We start from the raw sequence: 23374 nt of genomic DNA on the forward strand, positions 1-23374 counted from the left end.
CCCACAGAACATCAGGTAACATGGAAGGAAATAACTCCCATTTCCCTCGGTCCCCCTCAGCTTGTGTTCTCCAAGTGCTCACATGGGCAGGTCTATGCAAGAAATGCATTCGCAGGGCTCTAATGCTTGTTTTTAATTGAGGCTTTTAAAAAATTTTCTCTTCCATTCTCTCCCCAAAAAGTCAGAGGGTTTTGCCATGTTTTAGTTTTAAACTGATTCTATTGATGTGCAAAACCCTCCACTATTTTCAAGGTGTGTAGCCAAATCCCACCACCTATCTCGTGCCTCACCCTCTGAATATTTGCTACATTTTAGATCCTTGAACTCCAGTGGAGGTGATAATGAAGAAAAGTAGAAACACCAGGCTTACAAAATGAAAAATTTTAAAAACCTCTGGTCAGTAGATAACTTTACTGAAGTAAATATTAGCCAAAATACAAAATAATTTTGCCCAATGAGGTCATTTCCTTAAAACCTAAGCCCAACAGTTCATATCTGTGCTGATCTGTTGTGTCGTCTGCATCAAAAGAAGCCACTCCAGAGGGACCTGCCTGGATGGCTCAGTTGTTAAAATCTGTCTGCCTTCCAGGGGAGTCAAGCCCCATGTTGGGCTTCCTGCTCAGCTGGAAGCCTGCTTCTCCCTCTCCCACTCCCCCTGCTTGTGTCAAATAAATAAACAAAATCTTTTAAAGAGAGAGAGAATCCACTCCAAAACAGTGCCCTTCTCTGCTCTTAGTGTTGTGGAGACCGAGGACCAGCCCGTGGCCCTGAGCTGTGGACCTCCTATAGGAAGAGCTGGACTTGGCCTTTAGGGCCAATGTCTACCACAAACAGCATCTGAAGACCTGGGGAATGAAGCAGCATCCTGGTCCTCTTAAGTCATGACTCTAAATGCCAATAACAAGAGGCCTGGGGGCGCCTGGGTGGCTCAGTGGGTTAAGCCTCTGCCTTCAGCTCAGGTCACGATCTCAGGGCCCTGGGATCGAGCCCTGCATCAGACTCTCTGCTCAGTGGGGAGCCTGCTTCCCCCTTCTCTGTCTGCCTGCCTGCCTCTCTGCACACTTGTGATCTCTATCAAATAAGTTTTAAAAAATCTTTAAAAATAAACAAACAAAACAAAACAAAAAACAAGAGGCCTGAAATTAACCTCTGGAGCAGAGTTTTTGAAAAACTGAAAAATCATTTATATTCCCTCTATAATTCTATCTACCTAACGTCTGTGTGGTGTGTGTGTGTGTGTGTGTGTGTGTATGTGTACACAGTTTGCACACAGCAGCTCTCCCCCACCCCTGACCCCACCCCACAAACGTGGTGCCTTGACAAATCAGGTATCCAACCTGGATTCAGGTAACAGCTTCTGCAAACAACACTTGGTGCAGCACCCCTCCAGTGTCCCTCTACCTAGCTGGTGCTCCAAGGACTCTATTCTACCAAACACGAAAATATCAGCACACTGAGTTGATTTTCAACAATGCACAGCTAAGGTCTGACACACCCCATGAGCACACTGAAACAAGCAGGATTGGGAGGCAGCCACAGAAGCGGGTCTGCCACCGGCCCTGTAAGGGCCACTGGGAGGGTGGCCAACACTACAGTGTCCAGAATGGTTCTTCCCGGAAGGTGTCTGCCTGTGGAAAGAGCCTCAGTGCCAGGCTTGGGGCAGAAAGGCAGAAACCAGAGACCAACGGGAACTGCCTTATGGCTCAAGTAGACTTCCGAGTTGCCTGTAATTGTTACAGCTAGGGTTCTGGTTACACTGGATAGAATCCACCAGCTAAAGATGTTTGCACTGGGCTTGAATCCTTCCTCAGCAGCCTCAGAAGAACTGTGAGAACCTTGATTCTAGACCTAACCCCAAAGCCTCTGACAGTTCACAGAGCCCTCCCTCATCCAGCCCCAAAACAGAGAAAGAAAATGACACTATTGTGACTAAGTGGATTACCTGTATGGAGGCCCCAAACTTCTCATTGCAGAGGCTACACACCAGCGCCCACCGACTGCTGGGGATGTGAGACACCTTCGTGATGGGTTCCATCTTCTCAGGGCTGCCAATGCTCACCTAGAGGCCCAAGGAATAGCAAGACAGGCTGGCAGAGGCCATCTGACAAGCAAGAGCTGAGCATGGACAGTAGAAACATATCTTCCTACGGACATCCTACCAGCTGGTGGCAAGGGGCATGCATGCACTCTCTAGGGCAGGAAAATCCCTACTTCTGAGCATCTGGACAGTGCAGGTGCCAGCTCTGGGCCAGCAGCAGTAGAGAACCCAGAGCCCAGTCCCCTCCATGCTCCATGCCCTCCATGCGTCGAGGGTGGGGGGGTCCTGTTTATGAAATACTCAGGTAACTAGTAACAGTCACTTCTCACCTGAGTGTCTGACAGCAAAAGATGGGTCTGTATCAGGACAATGCAATCTAACTAAACCTCTGGCCCACAATTAAGTGGTCAAGACTAAAAAGCCTTCCTAGATGTATTTAAATAGTTTGTGAACAATGAAGTAAATACATACTAATTTTAGCATCTCCCTCAGTGAAGAAAACCATTCTTGCCAATCAGAAAACATTACTACAATTCAAAGCGGAAAATTACCAAGATAAATAGGCATCCTGTCTGCATTCAGCCTGGATCACTAAACTCTATCCCTATTAATTAATAACAAACCATGAGATTCAGTGGTACCAAGACTCCAATCCAAATCATTCCCAGATAATATTCCTCAGGAGAAAAAAAATGCACCAAAATCACACCCACCCCCCGCAAAAGCTGCAATTTGAATCACAAATGACAGTCTCATAGTGAGCCATGCAAATCAAATTAGTCAAGGTCTGGGATTTGAAATAAATTAGACCAGACCTGAAATTAAAAAGGTTGAGGCTAAGTTAGAATTTTAATAAAAATCACAAAAATGTGACCTAAAGCAGTGGTTCTTTAACCATCTAGTGCTGCATGGAAGGCTCACCAGGCCCAGGGACTCAGAGCCGATCCCTAGGGAAGGCCAGAGCAGCACCCAGGCCAGACCGCCACAGGCCCACTCCTGGCAGCACGTGTCAGCAGTGGGAGGGTCAGCTGGGACACAGTTCTGAAGTGGTTTGAACACAACCAAGAGTCCGACTGACTGCTGCTTCCAGTTAACATTCCCACAAATTTATGTACCAAGTCAAGAGGTCAGTATGCCTGAGATTCCGTTTAAGAGGGAGGAAAAGAAAGACAACAATTAATAGGTGTCTTTTCACTCATAGGCTATAATACCCCTATTTATGAGTGGTTCCCCACCCCCAATCCCAGCTATAAAGCCCATAGTACTCCTGAGCTAGGCTACTACTAAGAACTACACCTACCTCAGGGATCCACAGAGCACAGCTGACATGGACCCATTTGGTGCCACTGCGGGTAGGCTTCATCGCTCCGCCTTTCTTGGGACACAGCAAACATTTTGGCTGAACCCCCAGGGCACACGTCCGGCACAGCCAACTGCCCTCCGGGACCTTGAGGATTCCGTAACAGGCCTGTGAAGCCACAGCACATCCCCCAAAGAAAACAGAGAAAGAAGAAAGATTTATTTTTCCCTGTGTATGTGTCATTTAAAAAACACCCAGAAAGACTTTAACAGAATAGAATAGAGGTACTCCCACATCCACCTAGCTTAGCTGGAGACCCTCTCCCTTTAGCAAAAAATGCCAGCCAGCCTCACAGCAGCAGCCTGGAGGTATCTGGGATCTTCAGGGATAAACACATCCTTATTTACCAGAAGGTGGTCCTGAAAAATCCTGAAGGACAAAAAGCTTGACAGAAAACCTGCTTTACTCTATTGCTACGGGCACCCATCTATACCAAGTTTCTAAATATTGGGCAATAATTCTCCAAACACCCCAAGAGGCTAAGTGGGGGAAGCTTTTCCTTCTCTGATATACTAATGTGGGTGGGATACCAAAGCGAGGGAAAAATGCACAAAGCAGTTGAGTCTACAAAAGCTATTCATTCAATGAGATGGCCTATGAAATAAGAATGAACTAAGGAGCATCTGCATTCCCACAGTCAAACAAAATCAGCTCACTAGACCCCACCACTCTCCCAAGTGAGCACAACATGCACAGAAAAATGAGACCCTGTAGACAAAGAATTTGGTGTCTTCAGCCAATATTTAAAACAAAGCCTGCTTTGCACAAGATGGCAACATTACACCAGACAACACAGAACTGCTGAAATCAAGGATTTTACCACTGAAGTCATTAAGATGGTTCAAAAATAAGAAAAGGCAAATGTTAAATGTGAAAAAACAAAACCGAGATGGTACCAGGAGCACATTCAGAACCTTTAAAAACACCAAATTATTCAGTACTTTATCCTTAAAGAAGCCAGAAGACAGGAAGTCAAGACACAGTAACATAGCTCCAATCCTCCAGACAGGAAAAACACAGCCATTCTGCGATCTGAATAGCCAGGACACAGAAAGGAAACCACAAGCATGAAGAGAGGAGCAAAGTTAAGCAACACCAAGACTGGAGCTTAGGAGCCCTAGGTCGGTGCCATGAGTAAGCCACTGTCAACACAGACTTACTGGAAAAAAATTTTTTAACAGAGCTAAAAGACATTATTAAGTTTTCAAATACTAAAAAGGTCTGTATCAGGCATTCTAGAAAAAGTCACATTTGAAGTGAGAACTTTTTTTACTGGAAAATCAAGTCTACACTAAATTAAAAAATTAAATATAGTATGCCCTCAAGAGAAGCCTTCAAGAACCTCCCAACAGGATGGTGATATAAATGTGAGGGCAAAGGGACAATGTGGCATGGCAGGCTGGGCAGAGGGGTGGGGCTGGGGGACCAGGGTCCCAAGTCCCAGTTCCAATGCAACTAAACCTGTACAACGGGCCCTAAACAGCCCAACCTACCGTTAGTGAACCCATTTATAAAAGAGGGGGTTCAACTAGTTTTCAAGCAGAACCCTTGTTTTCAAACAAAAAAAGGGTAAAAATGTAAAAAAAATGTAAAATGGCATAAAAAATACTGAATCATCATCCAGGAAAGGAACACCAGCAACAAAACAGCAACACTGGTAGTCAGAGTGATCTTGACACAACAAAACCACTTTGAGAATTTTGTTATCCCAGGGAAACTTCAAAGATAATCTGAAAATCTAGTGCCAAAAGGTGGCCTGTAACAGAACTAGAGCAAGAGACTGTGGCCTCCTGTCTCCTTGTCAGGATGAGTTGACACAGGGCCACCAGTGGTGACATCTTCAAGAGGGGAAGCCTCCTTCTTGTAGAAGGAATACACGATCAGCAAGAACTTCACAGAACAAACCTGATTCTTCTTTCTTTGAGGTCACCCAAAGAACTATTCCACAGGAGTCTTTAAGTTTGTTTTAAATCTCACCATCAACAGTTGAGTGATAGCCTTTTCGTGAGTGTATATACAAACTAGTGTCCCCTCAGAAATCCAAATTACTTCATTACTGCATTAAGGAATACGTGAGAGAAGAGATGGAGATGGTCACAAGCTTTTTAAAATTACCCAGCACCCTTCTTACTGATGTTGGAGGCTTTACCTTTCTGTGGATGGTAGCAAGCAAGCACCAAATGCCAGTGGGCACACGAAGGAAAGTAAGTAACATTTAAGAAAAGGAATCTCCTTACTCTTCTTTTAACATCACAGTTTATAAGCGAACACATTAGCGAATGTTATGGGTTGAACTGAGTCCCAAACAGATAAGAAGTTATCCTAACCCCAAGTCCCTCAGAATGTGGCCTTATTTGGAAACAGGGTCTTAACAGATATAACCAGCTAAGATGGTATCATATGGGAGTAAGGTGGGTCCCTAAATTCATTCGGAGTGTGCCCTTAGGAGAACGTGGCCATGTGTGAAGACAGACACACGAGAACACTGTCAGACAACAAAGGCAGAGACTAGAATTGTGCAGCTGCAAACCAAAAAACATAACTGTTAGCAAACTGCCAGAAGCCAGACAGAGGCAAGGACGGCTTCCCCTAGAAGTTTTTGAGGGAACGTGGGCCCACCAACCCACCACTGATTTCACACTTCCAGTCTTCAGAATTGCAAAATAATAAATGTCTGTTATCCACCCCGTTTGTGGTATTTTGTTATGGCAGCCTAACAAACTAATACAGCAACCTAACTAGCTTTTAGAAACTGCCCCCTGCCCTGCCCCCAGTGTTCATATCTAAACTCAGGTGTGAGCCAGTTCAGAGGGGCTGCATATATTCCTCTGAAGCAAACCTTACTTCTGTGGATGGGAATAAAAACATTATGCAAGGGAAGAAGATCTCCACAGAGGATCCTCTTCTTCCAGATGTAAGAAAGTAGTAGGAAATACTTCAGACACTGTAAGAACCTATTAGGAACAAAAGATGTCGTCCACAGAGCACACCTCTTTCACTCACTTAGGACAGCAGGAAAACAGACCCCATCTGGAGGGAGACCTCTGGCCTCCCTGGCAGCAGGTGAGCTCACACCCCAGGCGGCTCCGTTCTTTCTGGGCCTTATTGCCTACGTACCTGGTGCACACAGATGTTGCATTTGTCACAGAACACCATCTCATTGCCGTCCTCACCATCAGGTGACTGGCAGACATCACAGACAACATCTTCATCATATTCAATCCCCAGGCCTTCTTCAGTCTCTATAGCATGATTCATATTGTCATAGCATCGCTGTTCGAATTCCTCTAGGACCCTTTCCATGGTGTATTCATCCAATTCAGGCATTCCTAAAGGAAAAGTGCCCCAAAAACATTTTAATAAAACCATATTGATAAACATTACAGTAAGACATTATTAGTATATTTGTATTTATAATGCATAATCTTATAAATAAATCCATCCTGAGGATCCCAAACATCTTCTACGGAATGCCTCTCAGACTGTTCCAAGGAAGGATCTTCAAATTAAAAGGCAAAAAGAATCTTCCATGCAACAGTCTGTTACTTATGGTCAGGCACTGAGCTATAGTGTTGTAAGCAGAAAAGCAAAAGATAAATCCCAAAAGGGTTTAAGGATATTAAACACATATATTGTTAAACTAGCATTTTATTATATGATACATAACAAAACCATGACCATATGGGGCACCTGGGTGGCTCAATTAACCATCTGCCTTCAGCTCGGGTCATGATCCCAGGATCCTGGGATCAAACCCTGCATCGGGCTCCCTGCTCAGCAGGACAGTCTGCTCCCTTTCTCTCTCCCTGCTTGTGCATGCATACACACTCACTCTCTCTCACATAATAAATAAAATCTTCTAAATAAATAAATGAATCTTTAAAAAAAACAACAACAACCACCACCATGACCATATATTATAGTTTGGGTGTCTTCTGAATAACACTCCTTTCTTGCTACTGAAAATGTTGCTCTGAGAACAGATTTCACTGTGAGCACACAAATGTTTTTAACTGGTTTATCCCTCCTCACCCTCTGAATTTACAAAGTTGAGATGCATAGTCAATCAGACACATGAAAGACGGAAACACAAGGAATGTCTGAAGCAAGGGAAACAGCTCATTGTGAATCAAATAAAATGCATTCTTATGCAAGAATGATCAAAAATAAATTTCAAGTGGTTATCGTGGTTACAATACTGGTAAGATGAGACTTTTATTTCCTTCCATTTGTGGATATATTCCAAACTTCCTACAATGAAAATACTCATACAGAAAGAAAAACCAGGTTATAAAAATATTCTAACAAAACATGTAAGTGGCCAGAAACAATAGGTCATTAGAGCCAACTTCTATGCACTCTGATATATACAAAGCCATCAAATTAACACTTCAAGTTTTTAAAAACTTGGGAGGACACAGAGCTTCCACCATGATAAGCTCTAAGCACATATTCAAAAAAGCCACCTACCCATCTCCCACACTCCAGTTACTGATAAAATACTCCACTGCCTGGCCAGGCACCTACATCTCAATTCCTCCTACCAGTTTTGAAACACTGGCTTTGAAAATACAATTCTATGCCCTATAATTAACTTCTACCATTACAAAGACCAATAAAAACTAAAACATCTTAAAAAGCGTATGTTCAATTTATGTTAGACAACCGCATATCAGTCTTGCCAAAGTATTCCAGACTACCTTTCCATCTGGCGAGTTAACCCAGTACTCGTTACTTAAACCACCCACAAAGGCCTCAGCGTCTTTGGCTGTACCCTCTACCATAAGACAGGACACCTAGTCAAGTGCATGATACAGGTCTTCCCACAGCTGTCACAAAGCAGAAATTTATAATCTTTGAAGCTAGAACTGAACGGTATTCAGTTCCAAGAGAGCTCTGAAAACTTATCAACAGATTATGTCAAACAACCTCCTGGCTTGCTAACATCCTGGTCACTAATACCTAAAAGCAGGGACCAGGAGGAAGGCACTGTACTTTGTTAAAATACGTGAGTGATCAAACAAGGAGAAAGCAACAACCTTCCTGGCTCAGTTGGCTTGAATGCCCCCATCCAGTGGGCCGAGGCCCAGGGAATGCGGCGGCACAACATGCACCTGCTGTCCGCCAGGCCCTATGTGAGGCTCAGGGACTCATCCACAACAAAAGCAGTCTCTGTCCCTCAGGGCTCTGAAATCTACCACCAAGCATTCTATAAACGCTTACTGTGTGCCAAACTGCCAACAGACCTCTCTGCCACCTCTCCCCAACTCAGGACCCACAGCACAAGTTCTAATGAATCCTCAGTCTCTCACTCCAAGCCCAGACTTGACTGACCTCCGTGCTCCTGCTCATCACAGCCCTTCAAGCAGCACTTAGCAGCCTGAGGTGACAATGTAAGATATAACCTACATACCATCCTGGTCTTGACACCAGGAGGCGCAAGTAAAACGAGGTACAGAAGCCCCAAATTGTAGATAAACACAAAAAGAGTAACTTATAGAAAATAGCCTACAATGGGCAAAACATTCAGCCAAGCGGGGGTTTCACAGAAAGAAAGCAGGACAGAGGTGAATGGGAAAAGCACTCCAGGTTTGGAGCAGGACTTGAGAATCACAGAAGTAAAAATACAAGAGGTGTATTAGAGAACGGTGAGCTTGGCTGGTGTGGAGTTTCCTGAGAGAAACAACAGGCCACAGGAAGAAAGGATCTGAATGGCACTGTAGGAAAACACCACCAGGGCATGAAACTGTGTGGACCAGACCCTCCTGTCATCTTGGGGAAGTTGCTTCATCTCTCTGAGCTTCGGTTCCCTTGAGATAAGCAAGTGAGGGGGGTAGATCGGGGCAGAGATGGGGAATCCTGCCTCCCATACCCATGGAAAACATCTTCCTTCAATCCCACCACTCTATTCACAAGCCACTCACAGACTCAGTCCCGTTGAACACAGGTGCCATAGCCAGGCACACTCATCTCCGAAAAAGACCCCATGATTCTGAAACAGAAGCTAGAATGGAGCGGACTTCACCAGACGATGCTGAGGGGCTTCTGCTACACACCCATATGCCTGAAATTCTTCTCTACTCATCATTCATTAATGAAGCAATATAACCCATGGTCTCTCACCCATCTCCTTAAATTCCTCATTGGTCAGTTCCAGCCATGCAGCATCCATGTCGTTGAGGTCGTAACGACACACACTGTCGGCCAGTGTCCGGATATCAACATAGCCCAACTCTGGAGGCTCGGAGCCTGGCGACACAATGTATTTCTTGGGCCTGATGAACATGAGGGATTTTTCTTCAGACACGACCCTAGTTAACAAGAAAACAAAGCAGCCAGGTTACCCTTCCTGCCACAAAAAAGGAAGTCTTTCACAAGGCCCAAAATTTGCTTCCACTTACAACACCCTAATCCCCAGGATATCACGGGATAAACAGGCTAACACTGAGACATCCTCAAAACAGCTTTTTCCAACTGGCTTCCTGGGATACTGCACGCCCTGCCTTGAGCTAGGACAGTGGCTGCCCTGACCTGCTCGCAATCCCGAAACACTGACCTCCTAAGCTTCAAGAGTTAGCGATTAAGTCACTTTCAACCAATCAGGCCTGCCCACCCTGCTGAATGTCTAGCACCAGGTTCTTCAGAACATGGCGGCAGGACATGCACAGCAGGGCCCTGGGGAGCCAAGGAGACAAACCCACCACCTCTAATCTTAAAAATAAAATTAAGCCTTGCCCATTACTAAGCAAGCTAAGAATGTGAGAGGCCTAGCCAAGTAGGGGACTCTCCCAACATATGCTTAGGACCCCAGGAGACGAACACAAGCTCCCACTTCTCCTTATACTACCACCCTCTCCCCACACCTGTTAAGACCTGGAGCGCCTTTCACTACACCCCACTCAAAAGAAATGACAGCACACAAGACTGAATCCCTCCCAACTTGGAAGGAAGAGCCCTCTTCCTAAAGACATAGGCCCAGCATCACGGCCCCACATTCCCACACAGTTCCTCCCTCCATGCTGCCATGTCAGCAGACCAACAGCAGGTGGTCCAAAGAGTGTCAAAGTACTGTCATCAACCTCGTAACTACCAGAGTGATTTTACCTACAGGTAAAACAGGCAAACCAAAGGGAGTTATTTCTCCGACTCAACCAAGAGCAGGGCTTTAGCTAAAAACTCCATAAGCTGTGGTTAACATGTACTGCTCTTGGTCTGGGCTCGGTCTGGGCTCCCAAATAAAAAAATGACCTGGCGAGTAATTCTGGATGGGGACTGCCATCCAAACAGTGAAAATAGTGCTGTGCCCCAAACGTAGATTCGAAGGCAAACATGGTGTTTATCCTGCAGGGCCAACGACTCTGGCCTACGGAAGCATCGGATTGGTCATTTAAGCATGCACATTTAAGGGGACATTTGTCACAGAGACTCCAAACAACAATAATCAGCAACGGTAAGAGTCCATTTCACAAAGCCGGCAGCTAACCAACAGCACAGCAGAGAAACCAGGCGTTAGCTGAGCGCAGAGGCCCTGAGTCTTCCCTCCCTATGAGGGGTGTCCACAGTCAGCTGAGCAGCACAGTGAAGGAAGGAGCAAACAGGCCCCAGCTCCATGCGGAGGCAGGTCATCAAGGCCCCGGACCCACAAGACCCTTAAATAAAATAATAAGAGAACTCATCAAACGTCCCTCCTCTGAAGCCCCCCTTCCACACAACCATAACCTGGCAGGTCTCCTCACACCTGCCCTCCTCCAGAGGTGGAACCTATCCCCACAATAGCCACGAAGCCAGGCACTCCTCTCCAGCAGAACTGCTCCCCAGAGTGAACACAACTGGGGGTGGGGTGAGGGGAAAAAAAAAAAAGCAGCAGTTGTGTAAACATCCCAATTTCCTCCCCTCAACCAGTCACCTCCCTGCAATGTCTTGGAATTTGCCCTCCTTTCGTAAGAGAGCAGCACCTTCCCAAGATGGCTGGAATATTAAGTATGGAGGCCCATGGCCCACAAAATCACTCCCTCTGGACCTAAAGCATGTTTCTACACATTTCTGTGGCCACTTGAGGCCCCCTCTTAGTTCACTGCTCTTCTCAGGCACCTGGCTGTCAGCAGAAAGGCAATGGCAGGTGGAGAGACACGTCTACCTGGCCACAGGCTGAGGGATGGTCCCTGGACTCACGGGCACCTGGACCCCTTTCTCCCACTCCTGTCTCCAGGGATCTGCCAACACATAGTACTCATCTGGGTTCAGCTGATAGGAGTCATGCAACTTCATAGCAGTGATCAGGTCTGTCCTAAACACCTGGAAAGGGAAAGAAAGGGTCACTGACATGTGATATTTACATTCTGACTCAGAGTGCTGGCAGCTGCAGGGTAACCATGGAGCTGCCGTGTAACAAGGTCACTGTATCAGCAGAGACCAGGTCTGACCTATTACAGGAACCCCTTGGCCTGCCGTGCCCCTTGGCCTCTCAGGCTGGGGGCGGCAATGGCTCACACCAGCCTCTCACTTCCTCATCAACTCCACAAGCCTGCAGCATCTCTGAGAGCAGCGAAGCAACCTTGTCCTCCTCCTCCCAAAAACTCTAGAAACTCTCAATTCAAAAGAGGGCTGCTGAGATTTCACTCAAGGGTGCTCTTTTGGTAAGATATAAAACTCCATTAACCATGCAACAACTTCAAGCCAAAACCCAGAACTGCCAGGCCTCCTCTCCCATACGCAGAACACCACCACCCAGCTCCTGCCTCCCAGAGCACCAGGGCCTGCAGCAAGGTACCCGGGCAGTCAGGTCCTGGCTGGCAGATGCCACACATAAGTACATGTGGGGAAAATATGGGAAAGAAGCAACGACAGACCAGTGGGGTCAAGTCAGAAAAAGGGCTTGTAAAGAACATGTTTACACGTTTGTTTACCTGGTATAACTTCTATAAGGGAAGCAGTATTTGAGAGGAAAGGAGGGGAGGGAAGGAGAAAAAAAGAAAGCAAGCAAGCTACTCTACCCTCTCTTCACCCCACCTAAAACCGACCCCCCCCAAAACTCCAAAGCACCCCTGTACAGGCAGAGCTCCTCAATCTCTCATCAGAGGTAGAGACAAGAGCAAAAGTGGCCCTCGCAGGGCTGCTCTTCCCAACTGGGAAAAGGGCAGAAGTGCAGCGCCAGCGGCCAGACGGGGCCTTGTCCTCAGTCCACCAGTGTCTCAGGGCTACATAAGGAAGCTCTGACCCTGGCATTAGCGCTGGCCCAAAGTTGTATTTGGCACAAAGCATGCCTGCATCTGTAAGCTACACTCTCTGTTTACACAAGTCACAATGCTGAACTCTCTCTTCTTGGGACAGGGAGTTCTTTCTTAAGCTGTGAAGCACAGTTCACATTATACGCCTGTTAATAGGTCCATATTTGTTTCTCCTGGTGGCTTTTCAGACTGGTGATCACTTTAATAAACTTCACCATAATAAAGTCTGAGGGCAGTGTCTGAATAAAAAGTCCATTTCTCTGGCCTGCCATTTTTTTCAACACAGACTTTTTCCCCACTATGCCACTTCTCGTTTCTCAAGTCCCAGTAACAAGCAATAACCTGGCTGTGCACCGTCTGCAAAAGCACAAGCAAGGTCAGGCTCCCCTGCAGCACTGAGCCCCCGAAGCAGGCGCCCAGCCCAGATGCAAAGGACCCGTATCACCCATGCCCTTCTCCCCCAACCAGAGAAAAGTGCTTTAAAACAAAAACCACAAGTCTACATCTTCAGGAAGCAAATCAGTTAAAAAACACATTCCAACTAAGCCTTGCCAGTAAAAATCAAGGGAGTAAGCCAAAGGAGAAGGAAAATCAAACTGCGGCAACAATATGAGAAAAGGCAACCCACCCTTCCTTTACTCAAAGACTCGGAGGACAGTCAAGAACTCAAACAGATGCCCTACACAGACTCCTCAGTCTCTGGCAGAATTCGATGTTAGCACTAACCTATGTGTAAAGTAGTCTGAACTAAAAGCTCAACTCAGAATTTTAGGGGGGGACAAGGCCGGTGCCATCCATGCCGCTCTGCCTCCTGCTGCCTGGTGCCCCTCAGACCCAGTACTAGCTCGCCCATCCTAACCCCCCATACTATTGTCCTGAAGTAACAAATGCATGCAGCGTGAACGGGAGGACACTGGTTGTGGAGGCAGCAGAGAGAATTAAGAAATAAAGACAGGCAGAGCCGCTCAGATCCCACAGGAAAGGAGGAGAGCACGGCAGATCAAAAATGACAAAGACCTGGGAAAACGAAGGCAATAAAACAGCCACCTTCCCATGAAGGTTTGATCTAATGTTTAAGTGTCTCCTGGGATGGTTTTCTACTACGATTCCTCATGGAGAATGGTATTCCACAACTAACAACTCCTAACCTCAATATAGCCAGCGACCTCAGCCCTCCCATTACAGACCCAGAAAAAGGAGGAGCTGGTGGAGCACAGGCCTCAGCTCCGCAGCTACAGGATGAGGCAGCCTCTGAAGCCATCTATTCAAAAGGCAATACAAAACCAGGGGCTGAACCTAAGGCCCTCCTCCCCACAGCCTGCCCACCTGAAAACTGTAGTGAACTAAAATGCCCTTTCTGCGATCATTCAAATCCTCAGAGCCTGGCCAAGGTTGTCAAATAAAACCTATCTCTGGCCTGGTAGAGGACCCTAATCAACAAAGGCCTGCAGAGAAACGCACCTAAAAGCAATTTTAAATAAAGAGACAATAGATAATAAGGAGGTAGGTAACAAAATGTGGGGGAGCAGGAAAATAGAAGATGAGAAACAAATCGAAAAAGAAGGGGGAAAAAAAAGCCTTAAACGTAATCGCCGAAACAAAACTCCCAGAATTACAATGGGTTGTTGCCAAATAAGCCACAAATTCATGGCCAAAACTAACTTGAGGCTGGCAGGGACTGGCAGCAGCCGAACCCGCTGATCTCCTGGCCAGAGGAAAAGTTGTTGGGAGCCAGCGAAGATGAAACAGAAAAGGAAAAAAAAGAATATAATTAATCATAATAGCTAACATTTACTACTGAGCACTCTTTTAAGTGCTTAGTATGTATTAACGTCTGTGTATTAACCCCTCTTAATCCTCACAAGAATCCTATGAGGCAAACACCTGTGTCTCCCCCATTTTAGAAATTTGAAAACTGAGGCCAAAGTAGTTAGATAATTTGCCCACGATTGCAGAGACATCAGTATCAACCAACCAGGTGTGTGCCAACCACATGTACTCATGCACACGGTAGGACATGCACAGTCACACCATCATTCAGGAAATACCTCTGAAGGTTTTCGATCTTCATGTCTGGAGCAGGAACCTCTCCTGTGCTGCGATCGGGAATTCTGCGACCAAGTAGTTGAGAGGCCTAAAGACAAATATCCGAAGAAGAACAATTAAAAGTACACAAATCACTGTGTGTTCACGGGGTTTTGGTTATTTTAAAGATTTTATTTATTTGAGAGAGAGTGAGAGCGAGCAAGTGAGCGAGCAGGCACCGGCAGGAGCAGAGAGAAGGGGTGGGGGCAGGAGAGAGTAGACTCACTGCTAAGCCCTGCTCAGCCCCAGGTTTGATCCCAGGGTCCCAGGATCACAACCTGAGCTGAAGGCACACCCTTAACCAACTGAGCCAGACACCCCGGGACTCCCACAGGAGATTTTTTAACCAAATTCAACAAGGCTCACCTCAGCGCCTCCCCACAACATAAGCGGCAATGCTCCTCCACTCTCAGTACTTACTTAAACCACACACTTTCCAGAGCAGGCCTAACCAGATCCCTCCGTCCTGGCTCTGTATCCCGCTCTGTGTGTAACAGCACACAGGAGGGGGGCATTTTAAGCGTATCACCCATGCAGAACCTTCATCTGTAGGTCTGCACTTCAAGAGGTTCCAAGTCTCTCACATTGGTAAATACAATGTGAAAAGCATTTGAGTTTTCAATAAACTTTCTAAATGCTAGATCATTATGTTAAATCATAATGCCACCCCCCAAAACATTAAAAAACAGTTCTGACTCCACAAAACATAAGAACTTTGCATGGCCTGAAACGGGGAAGCTCAGACTGCACCAGACTAAGTGCTATGGCCAATTAACTTTTAAAATTGCCTACTCACCTTGCCCAAAAAAATGCCAACGGGGTCTTTTCTGTGCCTTTCTTCCACAACTAACTAATGCTCTACGATCCAGCCACTCCCCCACCAGGCCACAGAATCCAGAAGCCCTACCAGGGCACCCATATCTCCTAAATGCCACCATGTCTAAGCCCCTCTCAGGCCTAAGACCTCTTTTGCAGCATGAACTCTATCCTGCTTGAGATGCTCCCTCAGCCTGGGTGGGAATTCTCTTCCCTGGTATCTACTCAGTGCTAACTTCAGTCTTCGATGAACCCTGAACACATTAGCATTTCTCCTTCTTGCTCCAAGTATTCTCCCCATGGAGCAGTCATCCCTGCCCTTGGGTCTTCCCAATGTGCCCAGGAGACTGTCAGAATCGCATTTCCACTCTCACCTCCCTGCCAAGCTCCAGGTCCACGTTCACCTTCAGATAAGACATCAACTTCAGGGTTCCTTAGGTCAATCAACTCCACACGATAAAAAGTGGCCTCAACATTTTACCCAAACCTGTTATTCCTCTTCTATTTCTACTGTGATGAATACCACTACCATTTCTACTAGAATTCAGAAATCTAAGAGTCATCCTAGACTCTCCTCACTCAGGATACATCCAACCATTGGCCGAGTTATATTCAGTGCAAATACCAATACCTCAGAATCCCCGCCTCTCTTCCCACCTCCACCTCTGCCTCCTCACTTGTTTTATTGGTCAACTGCAGTGGCTTCCTGTCTGTGGGTACCTTACCACCACCAGAGAGCTGAAACAGCCCTCACAACTGCCCCTGGCAGGTGCTGAACTTCCTCATCACTCACCTCGAACCTGAACACATACTGTACTATTTCCCAGAAATGAACAAACCTCCGCAAAATAAAAGCACAAACCTAAAGGAACTGCCTTCTACCAATAAAATCATTTGCCACTCAAGTAGGAAGCTTTTATCTCTGTGGATTCCAGAGACGAGGGACACAGAATCAAAACACCTTAAGACCTTGGAGACATTAAGAAACAGATTGTACACATAAGCCTATCATCAGATTTGCAATGATGGAGACTAAAGGAGATTTCCAGGCTCCTCTGACACAGATGGGGGTAGTACCCTTGATCACCAGTTCTGAAGGCTCTTACTGGGTCAAGTGACTGCTGTTAGGTTAGCAGAATTACATTTCCTACAGGTGGCCCTACTGTACTTTCGGTAAATATTTTAGAAAATTCTTCCTTAAAGTATAGTAAGTATGTCTCTTTGGACTCTAATCAGTAAGAATGTTTCACTCCCACACTGAAGGAAATATTCTGGGCACACAGGAGTGCAAACCCAATTTGCAAAAGCTCTATGTCCAGTCATCAGCGGAAAAAGTAGAGACAGAAGCCAACTCAGGAACCTGGAGAGGCAGGCAGATGGTTCATGTCTTCAGACAGGTCTCTTTTCACCCTCTGGTCCTGCAGGCCCTCCTCCAGCCAGCCCACAGGCCAAGAGAACAAACCGAAGAGTACAAACAACAACTCTAGAAGGATGCCCAACTGTTTGTGGAGAGGAAAGAAGATACAGGGCAAAAAGGCACGGCCCCTTTCCTTTGAATTACTAGGAAAAGGATTATAAATATAAGAAAACCAGAAATTTTAGAAGAATCATCCCACTGCTATACTATAAAATGAATATAGAGGGGAGGTGAGTCTTTACAGTCAAATACTTTCAGAGTTAAAGCAGAAAATAAATTTGCTCACTTTTTAAAAAAGTTTTATTTAAGTGATCTCTATACCCAATGTGGGGCTCAAACTCAGGACTCCAAGATCAAGAATTGCATGCTTGGGGCGCCTGGGTGGCTCAGTGGGTTGAAGCTTCTGCCTTCGGCTCAGGTCATGGTCTCAGGGTCCAGGGATCGAGCCCCACATCAGGCTCTCTGCTGGGCAGGGAGCCTGCTTCCCTTCCTCCCTCTCTGCCTGCCTCTCTGCCAACTTGTGATCTCTGTCTGTCAAATAAATATATAAAATCTTTTAAAAACGGGGAAAAAAAAAAAGAATTGCATGCTCTTCTTTTTATAAATATTTTATTCATTTATTTGAGATTGAGAGAGAGTGCACAAATGGGGAGGGGAGGGAGAAGCTCCCCCCTGAGCTGGGAGCCTGACATGACTAGGGGCTCAATCCCAGGACCCTGAGCCAACCAGGCGCCCAAGAGTCACATGCTCTTTTGACTGAGCCAGCCAGGTGCCCCCAAATTTGCTCATTCTTGGTTTTTGTGTCACTCTTGCCTCTTCTTGGGGATCTGTCAGAAGTCCCTCCCAGGTAGTTTCCAAGATTTCCAGGAAGTACATAGTTTTGCTGGCCAAGAACATAATCCAAGTAATGGCAATCACTCAGAAACTTTTCCTAGGGCTGCTTTTGTATTCTTGAAAATGTCTGGGCCACATTTGCTTTTAAAATCAGGAATCCAAAGATGCTCCAAATTTGGTATCTGATAATGGTAATATCCAAGGGAAATGCTGGTCCACCCAGAAATAGTCTGTCCCTCTTCCTTCTAATTTAACTAATGCAAAAGGAAGGAGAGAAAAAGTAATCTATTGAACTCACTTTGCAGAAAGGGAGACTGGCGAAAAGGCAAAATTTAAATTTTAACTGACAAAAGGGATGTTCATTAGAGCCAAAAGCCTGTAATCACCCAAATATCCACAAACTGAATAAGTAAACATACGGTGGTATCCATACAATTTACTGACCAAATTATGGTATGTGCATACAATGGAGTACCACCCAGCAATAAGGGGAAAAATGAGCTAATGATACATACAACATGATGCTGGAATCATTCTGTGATGAAAGAAGACAAAGAATACATATTGCATTATTCCATTTACACAAAACTCTGGAAGGTAACAACTAAGCTATGTGACAAAATAGATCAGAGGTTGATTAGGAAAAAGAGAAGGATTATCTTGAGTGTTATGATTTCATGGGTATAAACATTTCAAAATGTATCAAAAGTGCATACTTTAAATGCATGCAGAAAATAAGTGGTGATTTTCTATCATCCATTAACAGTAAAGGGAAAGATAATGCTCTATTTTACTTCACACAGGTAATTTGCATATAGGTGAGAATCTGCATAGAGAACTAGAGGATCCTTCCATGTCCAACAGCAGGTATTTGTTACCTGTAATCCCTTTTCTGGTTTACTTGCTTTTAAGCACTGTCAAGAGCCATCAGGCCCAAGACAGAGGTGACTATTTACAACATACAGTATACCTAAGTTGGTATTGTGCACACAGCAGATTCTCAAAAAAAAAATTTTAAGTGGAAAAAAGTATAGTGTTGTTGAGAACAGCCATGCTCAACAAGAATCACCACCACTGTAACTCAAAAACTGAAGGTGGCAGGCACCAAGAATATACCTGTTTTACTTACTAGAAGATAAGTTTTGCTTTGTTCTTAAAGACTGATCTATTTATTTATCTTAGAGAAAAACAACACAAGCGAGGAGGGCAACTGGGGCGTGGTTGGAGAGAGTCTCAAGCAGACTCCCCACTGAGTGAGGAGCCCAACCCAGAGATGGATATTAACCCTGAGATCATGACCTGAGCCAAGATCAAGAGCCAGACGCTCAACCGACTGAGCCACCCAGGTGTCCCTAGAAGACAGGTTTAAAAGAAAAAAAAAAAAAAAAAGATATGTTTGAGTTCTGGGAATACGAGGTCATGGAAAATAAAGCAAGAATGCATTTAAAGGGGTGCCTGGGTGGCTCAGTGGGTTAAGCCTCTGCCTTCCGCTCTGGTCATGGTCAGCCCCGCATCAGGCTCTCTGCTCAGAAGGGAGCCTGCTTCCCCCTCTCCCTGTGATCTCTAGCTCTCTGTCAAATAAATAAATAAAATCTTAAAAAAAAAAAAAAAAAAAAAAGAATGCACTTAAAGACAACTTGCTGGGCCACTGCCTCCTGACAGGAATGCCCCAACATCTACAGAAACATTCACAGAAAGCCTACAGGCCAAGAGACTCAGGTCTTGACAGTATTATACCAGTTCTCTCCACAGCAATGCTCTCAAGTGGTCAAGAAGCTCCCAGAGTATTACTCAAGCAAAATAATTTGCAACCCCTTTTAATTTAAAAAAAAAAAAAGTTACAGAAATCTTTTTTTTTTAAGTATGTTGGGTGGAAAAAAAAAAAAAACAGAACCAAGAGTACTTCAAATACCACAAGGACCAGGAGATAGTGATTTATGCTACAGCAAAACACTAGACACCTGTAAGTTCTTAAAAACCATGTGCTAAGATCACACTTTGTTAGTACTGCATTTTGTTTTTGTTTTCAGAATGCTAACATTTAATGGCAAATTAAACTAAGAATATAGCAAGTAAAATTCTTTTTTATTTTCTCGTTGCTTTCAGGAGGAGTTGGGAACTCTAGAAATTTGGCAATGATGTCTAAAATTACTTCACTGTCCATACACAAAACAGGGTTACTTAAAGTCCACTCTAGTGACAAGTTTAAGTGACTTAAAAAATTCTGGACATGTACACCATTTAAGAACAATTCTCTATTAAACACTGGAAAGAATGATTAGACAAAGCATCTTATTTTAATGGCCCCAAACTCCCACTGAAACAGCTCTGTGGGGTAACAATCAAAGTTATAAAAGGCTTACAGATCACAGCATCATGAGCATGGACCCCATATGTGCACAGAGCACTCAACCCTGTTTTTCGGGTCCTACTAGGCAAGTATTTCGAACATTCTCCTTTGAAATTAAAAATAGCCATGCTTCTTGCCCTAGATCTAAAATAAGGAAAAACCTCAAGAGTAAATCTACTACCTACTGCACACACTCCACTGGTAACCCGTGTGTGATAAGCCAGGTTGTGGAGCCCACGAGAGGTTTAGAAATCAGAACGAATGGTGGTCTGGGTGTTGACACCACCACAAAATGCAAACTCTGAAAGAACCGCACCACTCACCAAATACCAAATCTCCTAGGTCTCCAGCATTGCTTTGCTTCTAGACACTACATCACATGCTGGTGTCTTCAGGAATGTTAAACCAGCTTAACAAAGAAAGGAACTCAGGGACCAATGAGTATCGGAGTCTGGCAGGGCAACTGGTGTCACAAAAGCACAGATCCAAGACACACCCCTATGCATTACTTCAAAGCTGGGGACAGCCCTGTGCAAATAAAGCAAGGCTGTGGAAATTCCCACCGGAAAGTAAGCAAATTTAACGTAGTTATTAACCATTTGCTTTAATTGCATGATAGAAGACAAGACTCTAATATAATTGCTGTTTCTTGCAGGAGCTGACCCTACACTTCCCCCATCTCCTCCATCCCAGCATAGCTTAGCTCCACAGTCCAACTCACTTCCACATTCCAAAATACAAAAGCTTCATGCATATATCCAAAAAACTGGCTCAGAAATATTTCAACATAAATATACTTGTGCCTTCAACCAATGGACACACACGTTTCACTTACCCAGCGCTCCTGCCGACACCCAAGTCCAATGGCTATAGAAGACTAGCCCATGGACTAGATCATTTTGTGCTAACTGCTCCTATAGCCCAAGAAGATGCTGGCTCTGCCTCTCAAAGCCAAGCCACACGTTGGGTTTGAAAAGGGGCAAAGCCACCTCTGTGTGTCAGTACACATTCTGCAATATTTGAACCGAAAATCCCCTACATTTCAAGAATGCCTACACAATCCCTGAGTGTCACAAGATTCAACTGATGGGGGATAAGAACAAATTAAAAGTATAGTCAAATATGAATGGAAGTGGAAGCATGCAAAAGAGAAACCACTGAAGACTTGCATGAAGGTAACCAAGCACAGCCAACTGAATTGAGAAAATGACAGCAAGTTATTGAAAGATGGAAGGAAACTCATTAAATGCAATAAGACATAAAGAGGTACAAAGCAGAAGTATATTTCATCCACTAAAATTTTGTTCTCTCATTGTTTACCTGTAAGCTGGAGAAAAACTAAAGTCCTCACATAACTTTATGTTTACCACTCACCAACCTAAGTTACTAAATGCAAAATTAGTAGGTCTGAATTTTGCTCAGCACTCTTTTTCTGCACATTCATCATCACAGGTGATGGAGCAGAGCTCAGCTGCTAACTGGAGAAGACGACATGTTTCAGGGCTAGTACAGGTGTGGAAACTAGGTGACCAGAGGGTCCGCAAGGTACCTGTTTCCAGGCCCCAGCAACACTCTCCAGGCCTTCCCACAGGGAAGTCCCAGTCCTGACAGTTATGAAATTCAACAGGAAAAGGAAGCTCTGCTTCACAACTTCAGGTAAAACTTTCAAGTGTCAGCACACTTCTCTCATTATTCCTAATAAATAAATAAATAAATAAATAAATAATTTTCCCCCTTTCCCTCTGTTGTCTTTGAGAGGCACATTTAAAAACAACCCAAAAAACCCAAAAACATCATTTACATTTGGCTCCCTTATTCCAGCCAAAAATCCCATATTTTGAAAAGAAAAAAAAAGTGTGCCAAATGGACAGTATTCATTAAGTAATATTTAATTCTTGTCTTACTTTTACAGAAAAAAAAAAAAGAAGAATGGTGATCAGAGCTGTTAATTGGCCTGAGATAACAATCCATAATTCCTGCCAAAAGAAAGGACACCCAATGCTTTAATTAGCCTCTGCAGCTTCACCGAAGATAAAAATGCAATCTCCTTCAGGTTTTGGAAATACTGACAATAGCTGGTGGATCCCATTCCCACATTTGCCAAAACTCCAGAGGACAGAGGATCCTGGGCTGGGAAGCAGGAAATGAAGGGCTTGTTTCCCGGGGCCACACCCTGGCACAATATGTAACTTCAACCTAGTGAGGGCCACCCAGTCCCAGGAGCCCAGCTATTACAGGCATAGCCTGTGAACACCCCAATGCTATTTCGTCTAACTGTAGGGCCAGCCCTCCACAGGGCACCTGGAGAAAGGCTTCAACAACTCCAACTGCCGCTGGATGAGGGCTTGCACTGGCACAGAAAATGCCCATCCATCCCCTACTGTAAATACCACACTGGTATTCCCCTGGATCAGGCCAGAAAACAAAGCAAAGGACTCCAGCCCAGAGGCCAGCAGGGCCCTGCCGTGGCTGCGGCTGGTGTTGTGGCCCCACTCTGACGTCTGCAGCTGCCTCTCCTCCACTTGGACAAGTTCTGCATTGGGCTGGGAACTGCTGCCAAAATTCTGTCAGGGCTGCAGGCTGGAGAGGCTGGGGCGCAGCCACTGCACACACCTAATCCTTCTTGCAATCAGGACTTTCCAAGTGCCCAGACCTCCCTGAGGGCGGGCCCGGTTCTAGGGACCGCACTGCAAGGGCAGAAAGCACCCCAATCAGACCACCATGGGCTTACACAAAAAGATGGGCTCCAACACAAATAAGCCGACTGGTCCCAGAGGCCTCTGCTGTGAAGCAACTGCCCTCAGAGAGGGTTTGAAAGGGTATTCCATAGTGTCAATATGTACGTTTTTTTTTTTATTTATTTGACACAGAGAGAGAGATCACAAGTAGACAGAGAGGCAGGCAGAGAGGAAGGGAAGCAGGCTCCCCCCTGAGCAGAGAGCCCGATGCAGGGCTCAATCCCAGAACCCTGGGATCATGACCTGAGCCGAAGGCAGAGGCTTTAACCCACTGAGCCACCCAGGTGCCCCAATATGTATGTATTTTTATAAGCTGTGGAACTCCAAGGGTTCTTAATGAGACCTGTTTGTTTACTTTATCATCGTCTACTATAATTACCAAATCATTAAGCCTGGACAGACAGTCCAGTACTAGAGCATCAACATACACTTTTTACTGAACCAACTATATGACAAAAGGATGGCCCACCTACCTTCTAGTAGCGCTGTCGTGATCCCCTCATCTAGCC

At 45.2% G+C, this 23374-nt stretch overlaps 1 protein-coding gene across 10 annotated transcripts in view; it reads right to left on the reverse strand.

Annotated features, from left to right (window-relative positions):
* The window catches only part of JADE1 (jade family PHD finger 1), a 58400-nt gene that overhangs the window by 13504 nt on the left and 21522 nt on the right, over positions 1-23374 (reverse strand). For 8 of the 10 annotated variants that reach the window (XR_004382678.1, XM_032857794.1, XM_032857822.1 and 5 more), the window contains exons 3-8: positions 14674-14759; positions 11536-11693; positions 9522-9709; positions 6516-6727; positions 3339-3506; positions 1943-2059 (exon numbers count right to left, since the gene is read on the reverse strand). Coding sequence is in view for 9 of the 10 variants with exons in the window: in XM_032857794.1 (XP_032713685.1) it covers positions 1943-2059; positions 3339-3506; positions 6516-6727; positions 9522-9709; positions 11536-11693; positions 14674-14759 (929 nt within the window). In the remaining variant the exon portion in view is untranslated. Of the gene's footprint in view, positions 1-1942; positions 2060-3338; positions 3507-6515; positions 6728-9521; positions 9710-11535; positions 11694-14287; positions 14331-14673; positions 14760-23374 lie in introns of all 10 variants that reach the window. The other 2 variants (XM_032857838.1, XM_032857848.1) reach the window with 2 other exon arrangements.

The sequence above is a fragment of the Lontra canadensis genome, unplaced genomic scaffold, assembly GCF_010015895.1.
Source record: "Lontra canadensis isolate GAN:19392208 unplaced genomic scaffold, GSC_riverotter_1.0 scaffold1, whole genome shotgun sequence".
In the NCBI taxonomy this organism is placed as follows: Eukaryota; Metazoa; Chordata; class Mammalia; order Carnivora; family Mustelidae; genus Lontra; species Lontra canadensis.